The following is a 22038-nucleotide window of genomic DNA, read 5'->3' on the forward strand; positions in this document are numbered from 1 at the left end:
CAAGTACCACATGTGTTTTCGCATTTCACCCCTATCGAAATGCAGCTGCCATATGGCCGAGATTTGATCCTGCGACCTCGTGCTTAGCAGCCCAACACCATAGCCACTAAGCAACCACCGCAGGTTGTGAAGTGTTTGTCACAACGAAGCAAGCATGTTTACGACGTCGAACTCAAAGCAAGTTAACAAACCATTATTTTATGCCACTTAAGTGAGCAAATACAGCCATGGATGCTTTTCAACTGTCATTTGTAGCTTCATTACTTGGAGCGAGCTGTGCAGCTCACAACTGCAGAGGTTTTGGCGAGTCCGCAGGTACCTGTTTTTGTAAGTTGACAAAGTGTCTTGAGCATATTCTGGTATTGTCGTTTGGGCTCGAATGTCACCACTGAACATAATAGAGAGCAATCAGCTGAGACTAAACAACATGAAGACTGAACAAATGTGCGCAAGAGAAATGCTAATTTGTGAATACTCTATGTGTGCTGCGGTGCACAACCAACCTTAATTCTGTCGTTCCAAGCGAGAGAGTTCCAGCAGTCATGTCTTGATCTTGGTGCAGATCAAAGCTGCATGTTAGCTTATTAAAGCACAACAAAAAGCACACTGCATACAAAACTCCAGCACGGAGCGCTTACGAAGTTAGATTTGACACGTAACAACCACTGCATGTTTGTTTTGGAGTGAGACGAGCTAAACAACTATCTAAACCAATTTACAACAGCAGGAATCAGTTCATGTGCTTTTATCACGGAGCAAGAAATATTTAGGAGTGGAAACTCCGCTGTTTGCGGCGACCAGTAAAGGTCACAAGCCCGCGGATATATTTTCATGCTGGCGGCACCTGGCGGCATGGGAAGAAATTACCGACGTTTCGGTTGCCAGGGCAACCGGTTGAGCGTGTTGCTCCCATTCGGCCGCGCGTGCCTGACTTCTACCATGGCGTGGCCGAAGCTGCCGGAGCCGCCGAGCCGCCTGCTGGGCGCTGCTTTTTTTTTTTTTTTTCCGCTGCGGCTTCTACGACGCGCCGCATGGTGCCGCCACTGCATACGGTAGCGTCGGCGCATGCAACAATTGTGACTTTATCTGGTCGCCCGCGCTCGCTCGCGCTGACGGGAGTTTCACCTCCTATATGTCTTACTCCGTGGCTTTTATGCAGTTGTCACTTTTTTGTGTGTTTTTACGGATGCCACTGCTGGTTCTTTTCTTTTTCTTTTTTTTTCATTTACGTCTTAGTTCGTTTAACACAATTCGGAAAAGCGACACGAACTGCGATGATCCACTTCAGCCACTGGGTTGCTTCCCCCGGTTTTGAAGGGAAGTGGTACAATATTATGCAGACATCCTCTTCGCAGTTGTGCCAATTCTTAACGCAGCAGTATCTGCGCTTGTTCTTTTTGTTTGCACTTCTCACGGAGCAGCTGCCAAGAAGCCACGGTGAACCCATTGGAAAATAGAAAAGGCAGGCTTTCGGGCGGGCCTTAGTGCACCACGGACAATGGTGAAAAAAGCAGCGAGGGTCTACTCGCAAGTGCTCACCACTGCTGCTAGGTGGCGCGACATGTACAGGCAAACTTCATTGCAGGGTGCCTATAGGGGCTGTGCAGTCACACCATACATAGCAGCCGCTGGAGTAGAAAGTTTCTCCTGTTTGCACCAGTCTCGCAATGCAAGTTTCAGGAACTCCGAACGCCAATGATGCAGCCCGATTTCTGTCCGTCTCTGCACACGTGATCACTTTCCTTGTAATTGCGCCATTGTGATGAACTCGGCACGTCTTTGTAGTCAACACTTTCATGCTGATAGAGCAAATGCAGAAAACGGTATAGCCGGGAAGACGGACGGTGCACTAACCTAAGCCAGTGCCTCCTTTGTTTTTTTTATGTGTCAGCTGAGTGAGCGCCGCAGCGTCCGCCGTGCCCTCTCCTGTTACTCTCTCGATTTTGCCCCGAGATGCCGCTTGGCGGCTCCACCATATTACCCGCTTGCAGACGATGTTCTCCCCCGCCCCCGCGCTGGCAGTTTGTGGACATTTCGCGCAGTGCTTTTGTCGTCTGCAAGCAAGAACTACAAAGGTTATTGGGTGTTTTCGCAATCACAATAAAGGAAGTAATCTCTGCATGCAATAAAAAATAATGTTGAAATAAATTGTTATTATGAGTCTCACCGGGGCCACAATTCCCGCCTCCGCCAACTTGCAGACAACACTTTTAACCCGTAGGTTTCTGGCAGCGGTAGACAAAGACCCATCTGTTTGCTGCAACGGTGATGTTCCTGTGATGTTTTACACGTCAGTATGCGCTGCTGTTGTGTACCATTTTGCACGTCGAGCCAGTGAAAGAAATACCCTGGAGTGTCCTTTCAAGGCATACTAGCGGACAGAGAGCTATGGGAACAATGGCTGCAAGCTATCGCAAGGAAGAACTGGGAGCCGAGTTCGAATACAAATTATTCAGCCATATGCTGCCTTCATTTCTTGTAAAGTGACTTTCGCCAGGTCACGAGGAGCTCAAGCAAGGTGCAGTGCCCCAGTGTTTTTCCTCACTATCCGTCTTACATGAAGAAGGAATAGCCTAAGGTGAGGAGTTCTAGCGTTACACAGAAAAGAAGTGCAATTCTTCAATGGCCACGCCAGCTAGCCTGTCTGCATCTGCCGAGGAAGTGCATTCGTGCGCTGCATCGTCGTAAGCACACTCAAAGTTTGCGTGAACGTGCCTGCTCAAGCGCCCAAGCCCAGATGGCCCAGTGATCAGGTCACATCAGAAAGCGTATCTGCAGTCTGCAGCGATGACGTGCCTGATACTGCTCCTTTGGCATCAACAAGCGAGAAATGCATGAACTTCATTTTTCCAACCGATGCGCAGTCAGTAGATGGGGCAGGTGCCCGTGCCTTGAGATCAGTTGGCACTCAAGCTGAATGGAGAAGCTCTCCATCAGTGCCTTCCTAGAACGAAAGAAGTGGCGCGAAGAAGAAAGGACCTGGAAGGCATGGAATAACAGGCTGTAGGCAATTATTGACGCTTACAAAAAGGAGCTACAACACCTAAAGGAAGAGTGCAATGTCAACCAATTTCTTCAAGTCCCCGCAGACTCAAACCAGGGCAGTATGAAAGCCAGATTAATTATGGATCAGGTGCTGAACTACAAGGCAAGAAAACCAATGTGGTGAGAAACACTATATGGCAGTGCATAATTTTGCGCGACCTTTCCACAAAGTCATATGAATACCTGAGGACAGAGCTCCTCGCACTCCCATGCAGAATGACACTTCAGAAGTACCTAGGAAGTACTGCAGGCGAAGTAGGTTTCAGGGATCTTGTGAAAGAAAGGCTGAGCACCGAGATGGAATGCCTCGGGATGGAACAAGCCACAATGTGCAGCCTCGTCGTAGATGAAATGCAGATCAAGCAGAGGCTCGAGTACAACAAACAAAGAGATGTCATCCCGGGAGATGTTGACATGGGAGCTCTGAACAACGTTTTGTCGGCATCTGAAAGAAAGGAACTGGCGAACTTACTCTTGTGCTTTTTGCTCTGTGGCTTGCATGCGAGGTTCAGGATCCCGGTAGGATACTTCCTCACGAGGGCCTACACTGGTGAGCTATTTGCGGAAACCATGAAGCACGTCATCAGAAAGACCAAAGACCTGGGATATGAAATAGTTCAGGTTGTGACTGACGACCATAAAGTAAATGTCGCAGCAATGGAAGTATTATCGCATGGGCAACTGCAAACCCAAGTATCTCATCCCGCCGATCCAAGCCGAAGTTTGTTCCTGGCATTCGATCAGAGCCACATTATAAAAAACATCCGATCACAGTTCCTTGCAAAAGAATTCAGAAAAAATGGCGAACTTTCTTCAACTTGCGTAAAGGACCTCTACAAAATGCAAAAGGGCTCGATTCTAAAGCCGCTCCATTTTCTCACGAGAAAACACCTCTTTCCATTAAATATAGAAAAAATGGGAGTGAAGCCTGCCGTCCAGTTGTTTTCACCTGCTGTGACAGTGGCTTTGTCCTTCATGAAGGATCATGCAGGACACACTTGCGATGCAAAGTTAGCCAGCGTCGGACCAACTGTGGAGTTCATGAAGAACATATGCAAATGGTTGGTCCTTATGGATGTCAAAAATTGTCAACAACATATTCACCAAGATCACCCGGACTCCGAGCTTTCGAATCCTCTGATCCGGAGGATTCGAAAGTTCACTGGCTGGAGCTTGTTTTCTTACAATATGTTGAAGACTTGAAATTGGCAAGCAAACCGCAGAACTTCCTAACGAAAGAAACATACCACGCCCTGGTATTCACAACTGTGTCTAACATTCAGTGCATTATTTTATTGGAGAGAGGATTCAACTTTGTATTGACGCATAAATTTTCAAGCGATTCCATAAAATCGTTCTTTGGGTCCCTTCAGTGCAGTGCTGGGTGAAAAGACATGCTGGACATCAGAAGCACTGTTTCCGGACTTCAGAAGATGCTGAAGACGAGAATAGTCGCTGCTTTGCACACTAGTAACGTACAAACTTCAAGCTCATTCTTTTCCTCACGCAACATTATTAGGAGCAGCAAGACAGACAGCACATCAACAAAAAAATGCACCCACAGCAGTGAAACTAGCACAGCAGACATATGTGAACTGTGCATCTCATCAAAACCTTTTCTTCCAACGCGAGACATTGCAGTGATTTTCCTTGTTGCGGCATGCATATCCCGCATTGTGAGCGAGAAAGTTGAGTGTGAGCACTGCGTGTTGCTGGTCGCAAAAGCACAAGGAAGCAGTTCTAGTGCGACGGAGGGTTTGATCGCACGCCAGGACAGAGGAGGTCTGTGCTACCCCACTCAAGAGCTGGTGCGAGCTTTGCATGCCCTGAAGAGGTTTGTTGACACAATGCTTTCAGACTGCGCATCCCCGAAGGAGCCCTTGGAAACGTGTTTAATTTAGAGTGTTGACGTTATTGTAGCCTTGCCGGTACTGTTTTGTGAACGTTGTGGCAAAAGCCACACGCACAGACTAATAGAACTTGTATGTAAGAGATTCATGAAGCCACTTTTCACAAACTATGCCGTTCACTTCACTGACGAGAAAGCAGTAGCCAGGCTTTATGAAAACAAGCCACTGTCTCGCAAGCACTTAAAAAGCTTTGATGGCTAAACGATAACGCAATTTGTCACTTGTACGCCATCTTTGACACTGGACTGATCCACGTCCATATTTGTTGAGCTTTAGTGGTTCATACATGTCTGTTTCACACAAGTCTCTTGTCACAATATTATTAAATTGTTCTTTTGCTTTCTCACTTATTCCTGTCAATTCAATTTATCTTTAACTCAGGCTCTCACCATCAGCAGAAGACTTCAGATGCTCCGAGATAATGCAACAGATTTTTGAACACTTCTTTCTGCACGATTCTCTCATGCGGTAATATGGATGGTTCGTAAACATGGAAGACTATAAAAAAATAAGCTGCAATAATAATAATAATAATAAATAAAAACAATGCACGGGTTAGCAAGGGCTGCAGCATGCCACAGCCGCCACCACGAGGAGAGGGTAATAGCATAGTGCCACCATGCAGTCAATCAGAGTAACAGAGTGATGATGGGACACCAATGGAAATGGGCGTGATGCAACAGGCACAGAAACACGCACTCTGTGGGTGCTGCCTAAGCACACACAGGGGCACTGCCTAAGCACATGGGGAAAGCTACAGCAGCTAAACTCGAAGCACGTGTGAGGCAGCCATTTTGAAATGCCAATGGCGATATGGCAACGCAGAATTAGGGACACACTCGATTCTAACGCGCAGGCTATTTTTGGACCTGTTTTATGGGGAAAAAAATTCGCATTATATTCGAGTAAATATGGTATTTATTGATGCAATTTAATAAACAGGCTGAAGTATGCGAAAATGTGCTTTCAAATTTCGATAATAATTGTACATACTTCTGGAAGAAGCCGACTAGCGTCTGCTCGAGCTCAGCTGTGGCCGCCTGCATAGGAATTAAACTTTGGTCATCGTGCTTGTTGGTGTAGCAGCCATCGGGTCTCGCTAATTTCGACTAGTTTTGAACACTCAACTAGCCATGAACTATGCGAAACTTAAGATCAGACCACATGCACACTTGCCAGCGCGCCTTCCCTCCTGGCCGCGCCTGGTTAGATGTCTTGGCAGACTTCACTTCATGATGAGCTACTGATATCACTTCAAAATGCGCAAGTTGGATGTGGCTACTAAGCTGGTCAAGGACAGAGCAAGTTTGCACCACATAGCACAGCTAGACAGGAGCATATGAGCACGAGTACGCACTCTAGCCCTGCCGTCTACAAAGCAAACACTGTAGTTGCTTGTAGCTGCTGTCTGCTACATAGCACAGATAAGATGGCTGCCGCAGGGTGCCACGATGAGTTCACTGGTTGAGCAAACTGCAGCTCGCTGAGGACAACCGTGTTTGGCACATTTGACGTGTTGTAGGCACCGGAATCATAAACAGTGGCGTCTACATAAACATCCAAAATCAAATTTGAAAAGTACGCCACAGTAATGTTCAGTAGGCCAAGCATTATGGGCACACCCCGTTCTGCCATAGCCTTCACAGTGCAAATCTTTGAAGAAAGAGCGGAAGCATTGCGAATGGTACTATATGTTTCATTGCCAATAACTCTGCTTCTGCTGAACACATTAAAGGACTTTTTGAGCCAAATTATTTCTGGAATACTGTGATTTAACTTCAAATGCATTTTTCGACTTTGATAAAAAGTGGTTCAGGGCCCCTATTTCCCACATCTACAAGCCTACCACATGCAAAATTTGACCTGTTCACAAGGTATCACAATGACTAGATGCAGCACATACAAATATTGGACCGAAAATCTGGATAGGTAACAGTGAAACTTGCCTCAATGGGAACACCAATATCCGGCCAGCGCAGGTCAGAAGATGGTGGCTTCAAGCTGTTCCACACGACGATGACTTTGTTCAGGTGGGGAAGGCTGTGCAGTCGCTGAAGCGAGTCAATCAGCACTGCCTCTCGCTCATACGTTAGCATCACCACTGCATTAACACAGGGATAGGTTGAGTTCATGGCCATGCAAATTCTGGAACAACACAGCATTACAGTTCCCTTTGTGTGGCAATGAATGGAACGGATGCCAAATGCCTGCGATGCGACGTGCCTAATCATCACGCTTGTCTACATGAAAAGACTTGACCGTTGGGCATGTGCGACGGGATTGTGCGTGGAATGTACAAATCCTACTCTCCTTTGTCCTACGTTCAACCTCTTTATGCCAAGGAGTGGTTTCCTTCCGTGATCCTTTGTGTGGGTTCACCCGACCTGACCTACATTCAACCCCTCTATGCCAAGGAGTGGTTTCATTCCGGGTTCCTCTGTGTGGGTTGACTCAAAGTGTCCTGACAAGGCCCTCTACCATGGAGCAAGAGAGAATGAGGTTGCCCAGATGGTGGAAGGAATAAGAAAACCATAAAGCCACCATCCGGAGTCGCATCTTCTCTGCCTTTGTGTGCGTGCGTGCACGCATGCTGAATGTTTGTGTGTGCGTGTATGTGTGTGTGTGTGTATTTTTTTGTCTTGAGCACACCACTCACCCATAATGATGTATTAAACTTCTGTTAATTGTTTTTACATCACCTCATCTTCCCTGTCAAACAATTTCCGATGGCCAATCTGGTTCGAGCTCCAAGTAGACGCTGTTGCAGGTCACAATAACCCCATCCCTATAACAAATGGCGGTAGTAAGAATGAGCAGCACTGAAAATAGCCATGAATTTGAAATTATTGCATAAAACAGAGTTGTTGGAGCTGGCGAATGAGTTGCACCTGGATGTCACTGATGTACTCCGAAAACCACAGTTGATTGAGGCTATTCTTGCTCTAGAGGCAGAGGATGATGAGTTTACAGAATGCCTGGAGATCATTAGATAGAGGGAGACTGCAAAAAGTCAGGCAGAAGAACATAAAGAATGTGAAGGATGGGAATGTAAAGAATAGAAAAGGGAACACGCACTTTAATTGAAGCAACTCGAGCTTGAAATGGAACGCGCTCAAGCAGAAGGGCAGAGGAGCGAAGGAAACAGTGCAGGAGAGCGTGTATCATTAAAGATGATAGAGCTAATGCGGCCCTTTAAGCTCGGAGAGGACAGTGGTTTGTTCTTGATGACCTTCAAACGAACATGTCAGAAGCACGGGTTATCCCGCGAATCATGGCCATAGCGTCTGCTCACACTGTTACTGGGTGAGTCAACAGGCATAAACGCTTGCTTAACCAGAGAAGAAACAGAGGATTACGATAAGGTGAAGTCCAGTTTGCTGAGGAAGTATAGGCTGGCAGCGGAAGCACTCCAGCAGAAGTTCCACAAAATTAAAAAGGCTAGGAATGAGTCCTGTACAGAATTTGCATATACCGTAAGCTTACGTCAAACATGGAGGAATAGCTCAAGGAACAAAAGGCCTACAGTGATCATGCAAAGGTTCAGTGCTTTGCACTTGAACAATTTTATAAACGGTTACCTGAGAGCATGACATACTGGGTTCAAGATAGGCCAGAATTAACATGGTAGCGAGCCGCTGAACCAGCCGAGGAACTTGTGACGTGTCGGGCTCATGAGTCAGCAACAGTCGAAAAGGCTATCACAGTTTCAGGCTTGGCAGGCCGAAGCCCAGGCCGAAAAAAAGAGAGCACGAGCCTATGATTGAGGGTGCCTCAAGATGTATAGTTCCTGGTCAGAAGGGACCATTGAAGTTAAGACAAAGCAGCAAAAAAAAAAAAAAGGAATCGAAGAAACCCTTTCTTTGCTACAAATGTCACAAACCAGGGCACGTTGCTGTGCAGTGTAAGAAGGCAGAGGCATTGTTTTTATCGGTCAGTTGCCATGACGAGAACATGAAGCTGCTCAAACCGTACATGCGCGACCTTGAAGTAAACGGAAATCCATGTCGCGTACTACGCGACTCTGTGGCTACTATGGGCGTGGTTCACAGCTCTTATGTGGAACCTGAGATGTTCTCGAATGAATGCGTCTGGATTAAGCAAACTGTAGAAGCTCACAGTGCATGTCTTCCAATCGCAAAGGTATCAATTCAAGGTCCTTTTGGTACACTTGAGACTCAAGCTGCCGTGTCACCTATGCTTCCTCCAAGGTACCCTTACCTGTTCTCAAATAGGTCAGCTCAGATTTAATTTTCAAGGAGGCCAACGTGATGGCACTAACGAGATCGAAAACTCGTGAGTTAGCTGCAAAAGCAGTCGCAGAAATGGCCCTAACTGAGATGGATGGCTGTTCGGAACCTCAGAAAGCGGAGATAGAGAATGCCACCATGTCGGAATTGCAGGAGTTTGGATCTGCACAGGCAGAGGTCCCCGTAGTGGAAGCAGCCAAGTTATTGGAAGAGCAGTTGCCGCACACATAAACGTTCCTGAAGAGATTCCGGTAGAGCTTCTGGGGCTCGTGTTAGTCACTAACGGAGAGGCTAGAGAACAACTAATTAGGGAAATAGTCTCTAAAGGACAGCTGGAGCCTGAACAAATGATGGAGTTGCAGGAAATCCTGGAAAAATTTCAGGACCTATTTGTAGATAGGCTAGGAAGGACATCACTTCTTACACACGACATCGAACTCCCTTCTTTGGAACCGGTACGTTCAAAGGCTTATTGAGTGTTGCTGTGCCAATGTGAGATTATGGATGCAGAGGTGGAAAAAATTTTTACTCCAGGTGTGATCAAGCATTGTCAGAGCAATTACACCTCGCCTTTGATCTTCGTTGAGGTGCCAGGTAAGGATTCACACCCTTGCATAGACTACTACAGGCTAAACGCGATCACTAAAGATCAGATTTATCCTATACCAAACATTGAAGAGTGCATTAAGAAAGTTAGTGGCGTCTGATTCATTTCTACCCTGGATTTAGTTCGAGGCTACTTGCAGGTTTCACTCACAGAGTTGGCTACAAGATATTCCGCCTTCACATCTCCGTTGGGAATGTTCCGCCCTAAGGACCTAAGCTTCAGTTTGAAAGCACCGTACTGTTTTTCAGGCCTTATAGACAAAGTGTTGCAAAGACAGGAAGAGTTTGCCCTGCCTTACTTAAATGATGTCACAATATATTCTGCATCTTGGTCACAGCATATGCAACATCCGAGGGCAGTGTTGACCCATGTGCGTGAAGTAGGCTTAACCGTCAAGGCACCAAAATGCCAAATAGCGCAAATGGAAGTGATCTATCTATGCGATACGAGATACCCCACAGGCGCACACAAAGACAGATATGAGATCTTAGGGGTCGCCGGGTACTATCAGAGGTACATCCCTAGGTATTCTGAACTAGCTAGCGCTCTAACTGATGCTCTTCAAAAAACTGAGCTACAGAGTATCCTCTGGGAGGAAAAGAAAAGAATCCTCCTTCAATGCCCTGAAGTGCGTGCTGACGAGTCAGTCCATGCTAAGATCGCCAGACTACACAAGGGTATCTGTGTTTCAATGCAATACAAGTGAGCGATGCATGGGCATATTACTAAGCCAAAAGGGAGAGAGCAAGGAGGAACACCCCATCTTTTATGCAAGTCGGAAACTCACTAGTCAAGAACAGGCATACAGCGCTACTGAAAAAGAGTGTGCATATCTCGTATGGGCTGTTCAAAAATTGTTTTCCTATCTTGCGGGCTTGAGGTTCGTCATCGAAACGTATCATTGTCCTCTCAAATAGTTCCAGACAAAGGTATGGCCGTCTCCTGTGCCGGAGCTTCACTTTGCTGCAATATTCTTTTGAGATGCGCTTTAAAAAGGTGACTCTCAATGGCAATGCTGATGGCTTAAGTCAAAGCCCCTAGATCGAGAATCAGCCTCAAACGTTTCATGAAATTCGTGTTTTGCTTCCTAACCTAAGGATTGGAAGGGCCTTATTTTGGATTATGCATTTGAGTTGAGTCATGTCTTGTGAAGCGTATAACAAACTTATGTGTGTATTTAGTGCTGCTGTCAGTTCTGTAAAACTGTCAGTTTTGAGTAGGAAGTAGGCCTGGTGGAGCTCAGAAAGAATTTGTCTCGTGCTTGTTGACTGAGCCACTGAGTCTCGGTGTAGTTCTAAGACACATGCTATGGATGGGAAACTGTTGCAGACTCTTCTGAAGCATATAGACTGGGACCAAGATGTTGAGCGACGTGGGAAAATGCCCATAGTGTTTCGCGCTCAAGAGACCTGTGGACAAGCGATAACTACAAGCACCGACCTGCGTCATTCCTCTGGCCAGCGAATGTCGTCCCTTACCCATCAGGATCTCCTACAGCGGCGGGGCAGGCTGTTACAGTTCACTTTGAGCAGCAATGAACGGAGCAGATGCCAAACGCCTGAGACACGACATGCCTAATCATCATGCTTGTCAACATGAAAAGACTTGTCCGTCAGGTGTGAGCGATGGGATTATGCGCAGAATGTACAAATTCTACTCTCCTCTGCCCTACGTTCAACCTCTCTATGCCAAGGAGTGGTCCCCTCCGTGTGGGTTGACCCGACGTGACCTACGTTCATGCCCTCTATGCCAAGGAGTGGTTTCCCTCCGTGTCCCTCTGTGTGGGTTGACCCAACGTAGTTTACGTTCACCCCCTCTACGCCAAGGAGTAGTTTCTTTCTGTGTGGATTGACCTGATGGGTCCTGACAAGGCCCTCTACCAGAGAGCAACTTGGAGAGGATGAGGTTGCCCAGATGGTGGAGGGTACAAGAAAACCAAAAAGCCACCACGTGGAGTCACATCTTCTCTGCCCTTTCGTGCAGGTGCACACGCGCTGAACGTTTCTGTATCTTTTTTTTTTTTTGTCTTAACCCATAATGTGTTAAACTTCCGTTAGTTGTTTTTACATCACCTCGTCTACCTTGCCAAACAGTCTTCAATGGTCAACGTGGTTGAAGCTCCAAGCAGACGCTGTTGAAGGTCTCAATAACCCCATCCCTATAACGACAGCTTACGGACAACTCATTTCTTCATTGTTAGCTTGCTAAGATATTGTCACGGCACAGTGACAGTCAAGGAGCAGAATTACTTCCAGAATTACTCAATAATGAATTCAAATTTTTATGGGGCGAACTTGTGCCCAGACAGCAAAGACTCAAATGACAATAGCAGTGAGCCCAGTTGTCAATTGCCAAGACTAATTCTATAGCTCAAGTCCGTCAGCTACTCATGCATGTCTCACCACACATTACAGAAAGTTCGTTGACAACACAGATTCAAGAAATTCAAGAACGTACAACATTGTTCGCATCACAGTACAAAGGGACTAAACAGAGATGAAAGAAACTAACAAAAAGCACATGAACATAAAGGATCCGATACAGCTGCATCACTGTCAATTTGGTGACGACGTTTGTAAAGTTTCCAATACACCAAGCATGCCTTGCGTGAGAGTGAAAACCTAATGACAGTGGCAGTCTGGTGAAACCGGCAACTGGCAAAAAGTAAAGCATGTAAGCGTTGTGATATTTCTCCTTCTAGGACTCAGTGTTCCAATTTTCTCTATGAACATTCATCACATTCTCTAGCTTCTGTCTGAAAGGGGTGTTCAGTTTATTTCACTGGCTACTCGTTATCCATACAAAATTTTCACTACAGCAGTCTTACTGAATGTGGTAGGTGACTACAAGAGAGTGCTGACCTGTGAACTGCTCCCTGGGAACATTTCCACCAAGAACTTCCCCAAACTCCTTTCCAGAGCCACCAGCGCCTTGAGCAACCGGCCTGAAGCCGAAACTAGAGCCTGCAAATGAAAATACATTCAGTTTTAAAGATTGGTTGGGAATATGAAACTTCAGGAACTAATATTCAAGTTTCTTTTTCTTATGCAGGGTCTGAAACATTTATGGAAGATGCAAATTTTGCAAGTATGAATAGGGTCGCCGCCTTTGCTGAAAAATCTATCCACCACTGATTCGGGAGGGAGGGGTACTAGTGCATGAAAAAAATGCAAACAAAATGTGGTAATATGCCCCATATTTATTTAGCATGAATAAAATGTGATGCACTTTTTAAAATTTTTGTGCTACAGTTGCAAATGATTTATTCCTAAGGCATATCTACAAACCCAGCAAGAAATGCCACTTTTCCAGGCCATTCTAAAGTGGAATTTACAAACTGACCTTGGTTCTAGTAATGCTGGCTGTGATTGAATTCACTGAAAGGCACGCACACATGTGCTGATCCAGGAAATAACCGGAAGACCGGCAACTGCGGTGCCAGTATGGGGTCAAACCAGCAGCCAGTATCGCGAGGAAAAAACCGGCCAGGTGGCAGCCCTAAGTATGAAAAACCAGCGCCACTCCATAAGCCTTATTCAACAAGAGGACGCATCTGTTCTGTGCACTCCTTACTCCAGAGGGATCGAGAATTTAGTTCCAGAAAGGCTGAGTGGTCAGATTGCTCTGGCCTTCGATTTTGCACTGGGTAAGGGGGACAGAAATGGAGAGGAGTGATGATAATAAAGAGAAGGAAGTGCATTATCTCATCATCAAAAGGCTGCCGTAATCCATTTTTGAGGCTTTCACTGTTTTGCTGTCACTATGATGCAAAGGAATGCTTGTTTGATGCAAACTACTAGGTAAGCAGTTTCCCTATGAGACAAAGACCTGGACCCGTATTCACAAAAAAAAAAAAAAAAGCTTTTATGCTATAAATATCTGTAACAGCCGATCTCAGCTATGGTCATGAGTCTGATGACATATTAGCAAAGACGGCCAGCCAATGGCTGCATTCTTGAGTTCCTTGGGCAGCTTTGTGCACTCCGTACCTTGTGTTCCAAAAAGGTGTCAAATATGTGGGAAAATGCAGATTATTTAATCACATAAAAACTGAGCTTTTCATAGGAAGCACTGAAGGCACAATTTATCTAATGAAAATAGTGTGGTCTAGTGCTAAGGTTAGGTTAACACACAGCTGACACCACAGCACAGATTTTTCTACACAAGCACACGTTTTAGAGCGACACGTTTGTGTAACATGTTTGAACCCCCAGGCAGAAAAAAGACTGCCTTCCTACTTATTCATCATTACTGAAAAGGTCAGGATTCCAACCTACCAAAGTTGTGAGTGCCTGCACTATGTACTTTACATTTATTAACAGAAGTGAAGAAAATGTAATGGATGGATCACACTCACAAAGCTACCATCAAATTACTATAATTTGAAATTTTGGTAACTGGTTCAAACAAGCCCAAAAATTTTACTTTGCCGGCTGTGTGTTCAATGTATACTGAAATGCTTAGTACAGACAAAGTTGGCTGTTAACTTATATCCATGCCACATGTTTGTGCAAAATTACATTAAGGGTTATACCTTTAATGACACCCCCAGACCAACGTAATGCTATCCCCTATGTAGAGCTAAAATTTTTTTCAGCAAGAAACATACCATTACTAATCTTAGACCCAATGTTAAATCTTTTTTCAATAACAGAGCATTAGACATACAAAAAATGGAATTCAACCTGTTCTCCCAAACTCACCCATGAACTTTGCCTCGGAGGGGAGAATAGGCTCTTGAACCCCATATGGGTACATAGTGTGTGGGTCGAAATCTTCGTTCCACACTTTTGCCTGGTCATTCAGGGTGATGCTGAAGTTCCTCTGGTATGTCAGTGAGGGAAATGGTGGCTCAATGGGACCTAGCATCTCATCCGTCTCCGTGTTGGGTGCAGCTTCAATGGTGAGTGGGTGAAAAGTGCTGTTAAACACACTTGGCGATGGCTCCTCATGTGATGGTGGAGCAGGAATCCCAAGCCGCGTGCGGACGAGAGAAAGCACCGTGTTGATCATGCGAGACGTCGTTGACAGATAATTTTCCCAAAGCAGGCGGCCACGGCGCCGTAGCTCCACGATGTCAGCGTCCAAGTAGGTCCGCAGGATAAAGTGGACTTCAGTGACCCGTGCCAGTGGCAGCAAGAGCGCTGCTCGTGACCAGTCGACAAACTCGGAGAATGGAAGCTCGACGGCATCGCCACCAAGAATAACAGGGATGGCCCCGTTTTGCAGACTCTCGCGAATGCGCACCAGGAATGTGGCCGTCGATACATAGTCAGCCGGAGGGGCAAAGACAATTGAGAATGTTGACTCTCGTAGCAGCTGGGCACGACTAAAGTGGTTGCCACACAGCAGCCAGTCATTTGGCACAGAAGATGCATTTTCAGCTGCCAAGCAGCCGAAAGTGAAGTTCAACTCATTGTCGAAGCCCTGCAACATTTTGCTGAGAACGTTGACAATCATCTCGTTTGCGCGGGCTGCTAGGGTGATGTTGGTGTCATGTGCAAGCCTTCCTTGGAAGCTCAGAAGGTAGCGCCGACGTGCGGGCAATATCACCGGCGCCGACTCCCATGGGTGTGCTAGTTCCTTGCCCAAAGGTGGTGGTGTTATTGTGATATCAAATTTTCGCCTGAAAGTCACCGCCCCTGCAGATGACTGCACCACGATGGCCCGCTGCACATGCTTTTCGTTGAGAATGGTGGTGCTGCCCAGGTTGATTACAATGTGATTGCGTCCACTGCCATTCCAATGAGCCAGCTGCCGAAGGTAACTTGCCACTGACCACGATGGCAAGTGGCCACCGAGTATAACCACATAAACGCATGCAGCACTTGGATCAAATGTGGTGTGAACATTAGTGTCAAGTATTTGGGCAAGGGATGCACGCACATTCAACTCCAGGACCGAGTCATCAGTAGGATAGAAATAAACAGGAAAGCCAGATGTCAGGGAGCAGCGCGAGTAGTCGAAGCACGAATGCATCTGGCACTCTGGTGGCTCTGGTGTTGGCAGGTACAGTTGATGTGCATCTTCTCCAGTCAGAAGCTTCAGAGGTGGTCGAAGAAGAGGTATGTTTCGGTTTTCCAGCTCTTCTCGCGCATAGGCGGCTTGTTTCAAGGAAAGCTTGATGCGGTCTAGTTCGAGGCGGTTTTTTGTGTAGCCACGCTTTGATTCTTCGACACTTTGAGTCAAGGTGAAAATTTCAGCCTGCCAAAAAGAAGCACAAGGAAATATAAACAACATGCACAACAACCAGTTAGTTACAGGTAACGACAAATATTTAAAATGACTTGTTGCTGCAAACACTGGTTAGCTGCATGTCCCGAGAAAGCAAATGGCGAAAGTTGTGCTTGAGTGATTAAATGGGAAAGAAAACGTGTCTGTATTCATGAGTTCTATTGCACAGCTCAGCTTTTGTTACAGCATTCCTCGGTCAGCTAGGACATCAATTAGGCACTGAGGTCCCATTACGATCACCTGCAGTCTTTGTCGCTTCTTTTCCAGGTCTCGAAGCTCGCTGCTCACAGACAATTTGATCCGAAGGAATTCTTCAATCCTCAGCTTTAGGTCCTCTAAAACATGAATATCGTCAAGTTGGATGCGCCTCTGCAGGTCTGTCGCTGTATCCACTGTGCCCACAAACTGCAACGAATTTCGAAATGAATGCTCGGTAAAAAAAAAATGCAAAGCAGCAACCGGTTACAGATATATTTAGGTAGCGTTAGAACCAGAGGGTCAAAACATCATCGATAGACCATCGCTGTCATCGTTAACAAAAAGAGTGCGTTGGGCGACTGTTGCAAAATGCACAAACAAGCACTTTTGCTTTGCGTTGATATGCAAGCTTGCGCCCTCATCCTCTGCGTACTTAAAGCAAAACGGGATAACTAGCAACCTTTTTCACACTCAGGCTGTGCAGGGGAACACGCCATACGATGTAAACGCAGTTACGGGCGATAATTTCGAAACAAGGCATTCCCCATGCGCAAAATAATGTAGGGATACGAACAAATGATAGCAACAAATTACCTTTGAAATGTAATAATGCATAAATAGCGACACGATGACTAAGGCGAGAAGAGCAAGCAGTATGAATCTTGTCGTCCCAACTCCGGCAAACCACGCCCGCACAGGCTTGTAATTGAGGCATTTTTGTAGCCACCGTCCGTGATAGGCCATTCCTCAGGTCTTCGGTGCGAGTCTCCGGATTTCTCGGGGCGAGGAAGAACTCGCAGAAAATGTTTTGAACGACATCGGTTCCCGATGAGAAAGTGCACCGCATCTATTGAGACATGGGCGCCGCCATGTTTCCTCTCGCCACCGTGCTCTCGCCCCTCTCGCCGAATCACGTGAGGCCGCAGTGGACCAAGTGGGGGAGAGTTGGCCTGTCATATGATGGTTAGGTGTGCGGACGGTTTGTGCTGATGGTAATGTTCGCTCCTGTGCCGTTTCTTTCTTGTTCCTCACGTTTGTGAAAGTTGTGATCGACTGTGAGGCGTAATTGACTCCCTATGCGTGCTGCGTCTTCGATCGCTTGCTGCTTGATTGTGCGGGCCTGGGCGTTTACTGCGGCGGTGACGGCAGTAGCCTGCGAAAGAGGCTGTCTGCAGCCGTCCTGTGTGTAGTTGCCTGGTACAAAAGCGAAGACGCGTAATCTTGCAGTGCCGCTCGGTTTTGGCGCCGGTTTCGGCTTCTTTCTTTTTGTCACGGCGTCCTGCCGTGCGCAGCTGCTGCATCCACTCGCCCGCCGAACCACGCGGCCCTCGCTGCTTGTGACCGGGGCGGGCGGGCGAGCCGTTGTCAGAAAAAAAGAGGCGTTATTGCCAGTGTGAGGCAGTGTTTGCACACCCGAAAGAGGGCTTCGTTGCATCTAGTGATCTATTAAATTTCAGCTTGATAGTGACGGCCGCGCTTTGACGTCGCTTCGATGTCGTTTCAGTCTTTCGCCGAGGACGAAGACGGCTACTCGTCGAACTACCACGTCGGGTCCCTGCCGCGTGATTATGCCTATGGACCCGACGACGTTGAGGGCGACCCGACACATGCCACGCAATGTGCGAGGAAACGAAAAATCCTCCTCATGGGGTCCAAAGGGTAAGCGAGCAGAGTTCGCCTCACCGGTCCTTCCTTTTCACGCTGCCTCATTAGCGGCTTTTCTTTCTTCATTTGCTGTTTTTATGCAATGTATCAGTTCACATTTGTAGGACCACGACTTTCTTGCCCTTTCTGTGTGGATTTCAGGAGCGGGAAATCATCCATCGAGAAGGTGGTTTTTCACAAAATGTCACCAAATGAAACTCTGTTCTTGGAGAGCACCCACAAGATAGTTCGAAATGGTATGACATTGCCCCATTTTCTTTACGCTGCCCTGACTTCTGTTGTCTTCAGTGAATACGTGCACGCACCAAATACAGAAGCGCAGCAGCCTGTCACCACCCCTAACTTAGTCTAATTAGAATACTGCAACCCAGTACAACTTGGGTGGCTGTGGAGCTAGAAGAATGCTACAGTTATAGAAATTACAGCTGGGCTGGATCAATGCACATTTCTGATGGAAAACAGCAGTATCAAGCTAGAAATGACAGAATCAGACAAGGCGGCACTTGCACTTAGTAACAACCAACTCATTTACTGCGCTCGTAATGCAGCCCATTATCTGGGCACCTGAAGTGATAGGGAGGGTCTCCTGCATGGTGGTGTACTGTCTTGTTTTATGCTGGCTGGATTGGATTTCATGTGTTTGTCAAAACCTTGCAGATGCATACAATGTTCACAACTGTAGCTTCTACTGCATTAACACTACAATATGTTAATGCACCCCCTTTACTATCAAATTTAAAACAGTTTGTAGATTTGACTTAATGTTAAAAGTGGTATGTCAAACAACATTGACATTCCTGGCCATGGAGCCACAAAAGTGGGGTAAAATTGGGTGCACACCCTCTTCTATATATGGTCAACGCTTATGTAAACAGCCTGACTTTCTCCCTCTCAGAGCTGTACGCATCTGTGTTCTAAACTTAAGCAACCACTATTTGACCTTCGTTGCCCTGATGTATATAACCACCTTTGTCACCACTTCACTAAAAGATGATGTTGGCATGCCACTGGCATTTAACATGCCCGGTTTTTTTATATTAATTTAATAGTTCACATTGTCATAACTTTGCAGACTCATAGCCTTTTTATAATGTTTAGCAGTTAGGCATAGTAAGCAGCTCCTAGTACTCATTGGCTTGATGGATAACTGTGCCACCAGAAACAGTCATGTTTTAAGCTTGCTAGAAGCTGTTTTTTTAGATGGTATGCATGTAAATTAAGTCGAGCAAGTAATCAGGTTGTTAATTTAGCAAAGACTTGTCATTAGTGGGGTCAGTTTGTTCATTGTTGCGCGGTCATAGTTGATTAACAAATTGGATGGGCTAGTTGGTTGCTGGCTTGATGGAGTATGGTTATAACGGCGCACTTAGAGGACAGGACACAGAAAGAATGCACACAGGACAGTCGCCCAACTGAGCTTTACTGCATAAAAATTACATGAGCAGCAGTTGCTGTACAGAAACATTAGAAACGATATTGCCACAGTGCACTTTATCAGCACAAAAGCAGAACATCATGTCTCACTTCACTACTGAAAGTCCTGATCTGCGCAAGATTAAAGACACATTTCTAACCACGCTATAACACTTTCTACACTCTTCATATCCACGGACTTCGATACTGATTGCGCAAATATCTCTTCTTTTCTTGATAAATTAAGTGACGGGGTGCTAATGCAACCTTTTCCTTCATTTATTATACAAAATGCCTCAAACATTTTGTCACGGCGTCCTGCCTTGCGCAGCTGCTGCTTCCACTCGCCCGCCGAACCATGCGGCCCTCGCCGCTTGTGACCGGGGCAGGTGAGCGAGCCGTTGTCAGAAAAAAAGATGCGTTATTGCCAGTTTGAGGCAGCCAGGTCAGGTGCACGGAGCAGGGCAACTGAGAAAGAACGGCCAAGTAAGCCTGTGGTGGTGCCTTATTTGCACAACCTCTCCCACCGCTTCAAGAAAGTGACTGGAAAGTGCGGCGTTCCCATAGTCTTCTCCACCTCTGAGAAATTGGCTCGTATGTGCCATGCAGTGAACTGTGAATGCCCTTCGCAAAAGAGCATGTTGCTTGCCTTGTAAGCTGCCAAAAAGAGGTGGTATACCGCATTCCGCTCTCCTGTGGCAAATGTTACGTTGGCCAGACTGGTCGGTGTGTTAATGACCGTTTGAGGGAGCATCGAGCAAATGTGCAGGCTTCATAGTGGGGGGGGTCACTTGGCTGACAATTGCAAAAGGTGCCTGTGTGCTCCATTGTACAAAGACACTTGTATATTAGGAAGTTTCAAGGCTCCCAAAAAGAAGAAATTGTGTGAGGCATTTTTTATAACAAAAGAAGGTTGCATTAGCACCGTGTCGCTTAATTTATCGAGAAAAGAAGAGGTATATTTGCAGAGTAAGTATCGAAGTCTGCAGATTTGAAGAGTGTGGAAAGTTATAGCGGGATTAAAACTGTCTCTTTCATCTTGTGCAGATCAGGACTTTCAGTAGTGAAGTGAGACATGATGATCTGCTTTTGTGCCGACGAAGTGCTCTGTGGCAATATGTCTAATGTTTCTGTGCAGCAACTGCCAATCATGTAATTTTTATGCAGTAAAGCTCAGTTGAAGATTGACGACTGTCCTGTGTGCATTCTTTCTGTGTCCTGTCCTCCAAACGCGCCGTAGTTGAAAGCATACTTGTGCCAAAGCTTCTGCTCTTTTGCCTGGTTCTCTCAATATCTCGTCTTTTTACAGATGTGTGCTACATGCTGCAAACTTTTCTGCCTTTCAGACATATCAAACAGCTCATTTGTCAAGTTGGACATCTGGGATATCCCTGGCCAGGTTGATTTTGTTGACCAGGTGTCTGACTTCAAGAGCGTCTTTGATGGCTGGGGAGCACTTGTATTCGTAATTGATGCTCAGGTATGCTTGCCATTACATGGTAGACTCCCTTTGAAATTTTAACCCTGTCACTATTGTCCAGTGGATGTTTAAGCAAATCTTGTCAATAATGGATCTCTGAAAGACAAACATTGAATCAACCTGGGATGTTATACTACCATTCTAGAAAAACCTCAAAATATGTTTAATAAGTGACGTGCAAAGAAAATCATGATTTTTTGCAGCCACACTGTTCTTCCATAATTAAAATCACCTGTAACAAATGGGGTTTCTTATGTAGCCATGCCCGCGAGCTTGGAGCTCATTCTTTGGCAGATGCTCCTGCCTGCTTTAAGTCCGGGGTCTGCACAAAGTCACCATTGCATAAGAAGCACCGACAGGAAGGTGGGAAACTAATGTTGAAATGCAACATCATGAATGAACACTTTTGTTATGAAGGGTTGACTGCAGTTTTTTAACCACAAACTGGCCATGTTATGCAGTGCAAATTGGTGCTGTATATTCACAGTGATCATGGCAATCCTGCCTTACATTTACCTTATTTTTTTCCTTATGAAAGCTACATTATCAGTAAAAGTGATTGGATACCCATTAATAGTTGAATTACTACTTTAGCTCTGGCCATGTAAAGCTAACAGACAGTGAAGCCAAGGAAGTATTGGGGAAATTAGCTGTAGTTGAAATTGAAATGTAGGAAATAATGTGTAAATGGGGCGGAGGTTGTGGGTTCAGCTCCCATCAGCGACACATTGTTTTTGTCTGCGTTCATTTCCCTTTTTTTTTATTTTCTACGTTTCAATTTCAACTACAGCTAATTCCCCAATGCTTTGCTTGGCTTGATTGTTGGCTTTATATGGTCATGATTAACAAAACGGAGCCCCTTGGTTCCCCTTCTTCTCTCGTTTACTTTAGCTCTAGTGCCTCTCAAGGATGATTATCACTGACTCACGCCTTCTTAGCAATGAGCTGTATGGCTCTTTGCTATACAATGTGTTTCTTTCAGACCATGAAATTTTAAATGATTGACTTCTAGCCCTTGAACTGGATTACCCATAGGTGGACATTGCTTGCTCGAAATGCTTAATTGATTAACTAACAAAATTTTGCTGATTAGGTTCCTAACTAATTACCTTATGGCACATATTGCAACTTACAAATTGCAGCTGGTGAATTCGCAAGGCATATACACTTGGGACGAAATTTCAGGAAGACACTGATTTCGAGATGTTCATTCCCATTGTGTGCGATGAAATGGCGTTC

The 22038-nt window shown here is 45.9% G+C and overlaps 2 protein-coding genes across 3 annotated transcripts in view; one reads left to right on the forward strand and one right to left on the reverse strand.

Annotated features, from left to right (window-relative positions):
• Window positions 1–17136, reverse strand: part of botv (exostosin like glycosyltransferase 3) — a 44200-nt gene extending 27064 nt beyond the window's left edge. Inside the window, exons 1-5 of the mRNA XM_075695454.1 lie at window positions 16836–17136; window positions 16284–16448; window positions 14513–16013; window positions 12671–12772; window positions 6902–7056 (exon numbers count right to left, since the gene is read on the reverse strand). Coding sequence (XP_075551569.1) covers window positions 6902–7056; window positions 12671–12772; window positions 14513–16013; window positions 16284–16448; window positions 16836–16985 — 2073 coding nt within the window. The 5' untranslated portion in view covers window positions 16986–17136. The remainder of the gene's footprint in view (window positions 1–6901; window positions 7057–12670; window positions 12773–14512; window positions 16014–16283; window positions 16449–16835) is intronic.
• A 6-nt stretch (window positions 17137–17142) lies between these two features.
• The window catches only part of RagC-D (Ras-related GTP binding C/D), a 30883-nt gene continuing 25987 nt past the window's right edge, over window positions 17143–22038 (forward strand). The window contains exons 1-4 of one of the 2 annotated variants that reach the window (XM_075695458.1): window positions 17143–17233; window positions 17746–17900; window positions 18048–18142; window positions 20666–20799. In XM_075695458.1, the coding sequence (XP_075551573.1) occupies window positions 17231–17233; window positions 17746–17900; window positions 18048–18142; window positions 20666–20799 (387 nt within the window). In that variant the 5' untranslated portion in view covers window positions 17143–17230. Of the gene's footprint in view, window positions 17234–17718; window positions 17901–18047; window positions 18143–20665; window positions 20800–22038 lie in introns of those variants that run through there. The other variant, XM_075695457.1, reaches the window with a different exon arrangement.

This window comes from Dermacentor variabilis, chromosome 6 (assembly GCF_050947875.1).
Source record: "Dermacentor variabilis isolate Ectoservices chromosome 6, ASM5094787v1, whole genome shotgun sequence".
NCBI classification, from domain to species: Eukaryota; Metazoa; Arthropoda; class Arachnida; order Ixodida; family Ixodidae; genus Dermacentor; species Dermacentor variabilis.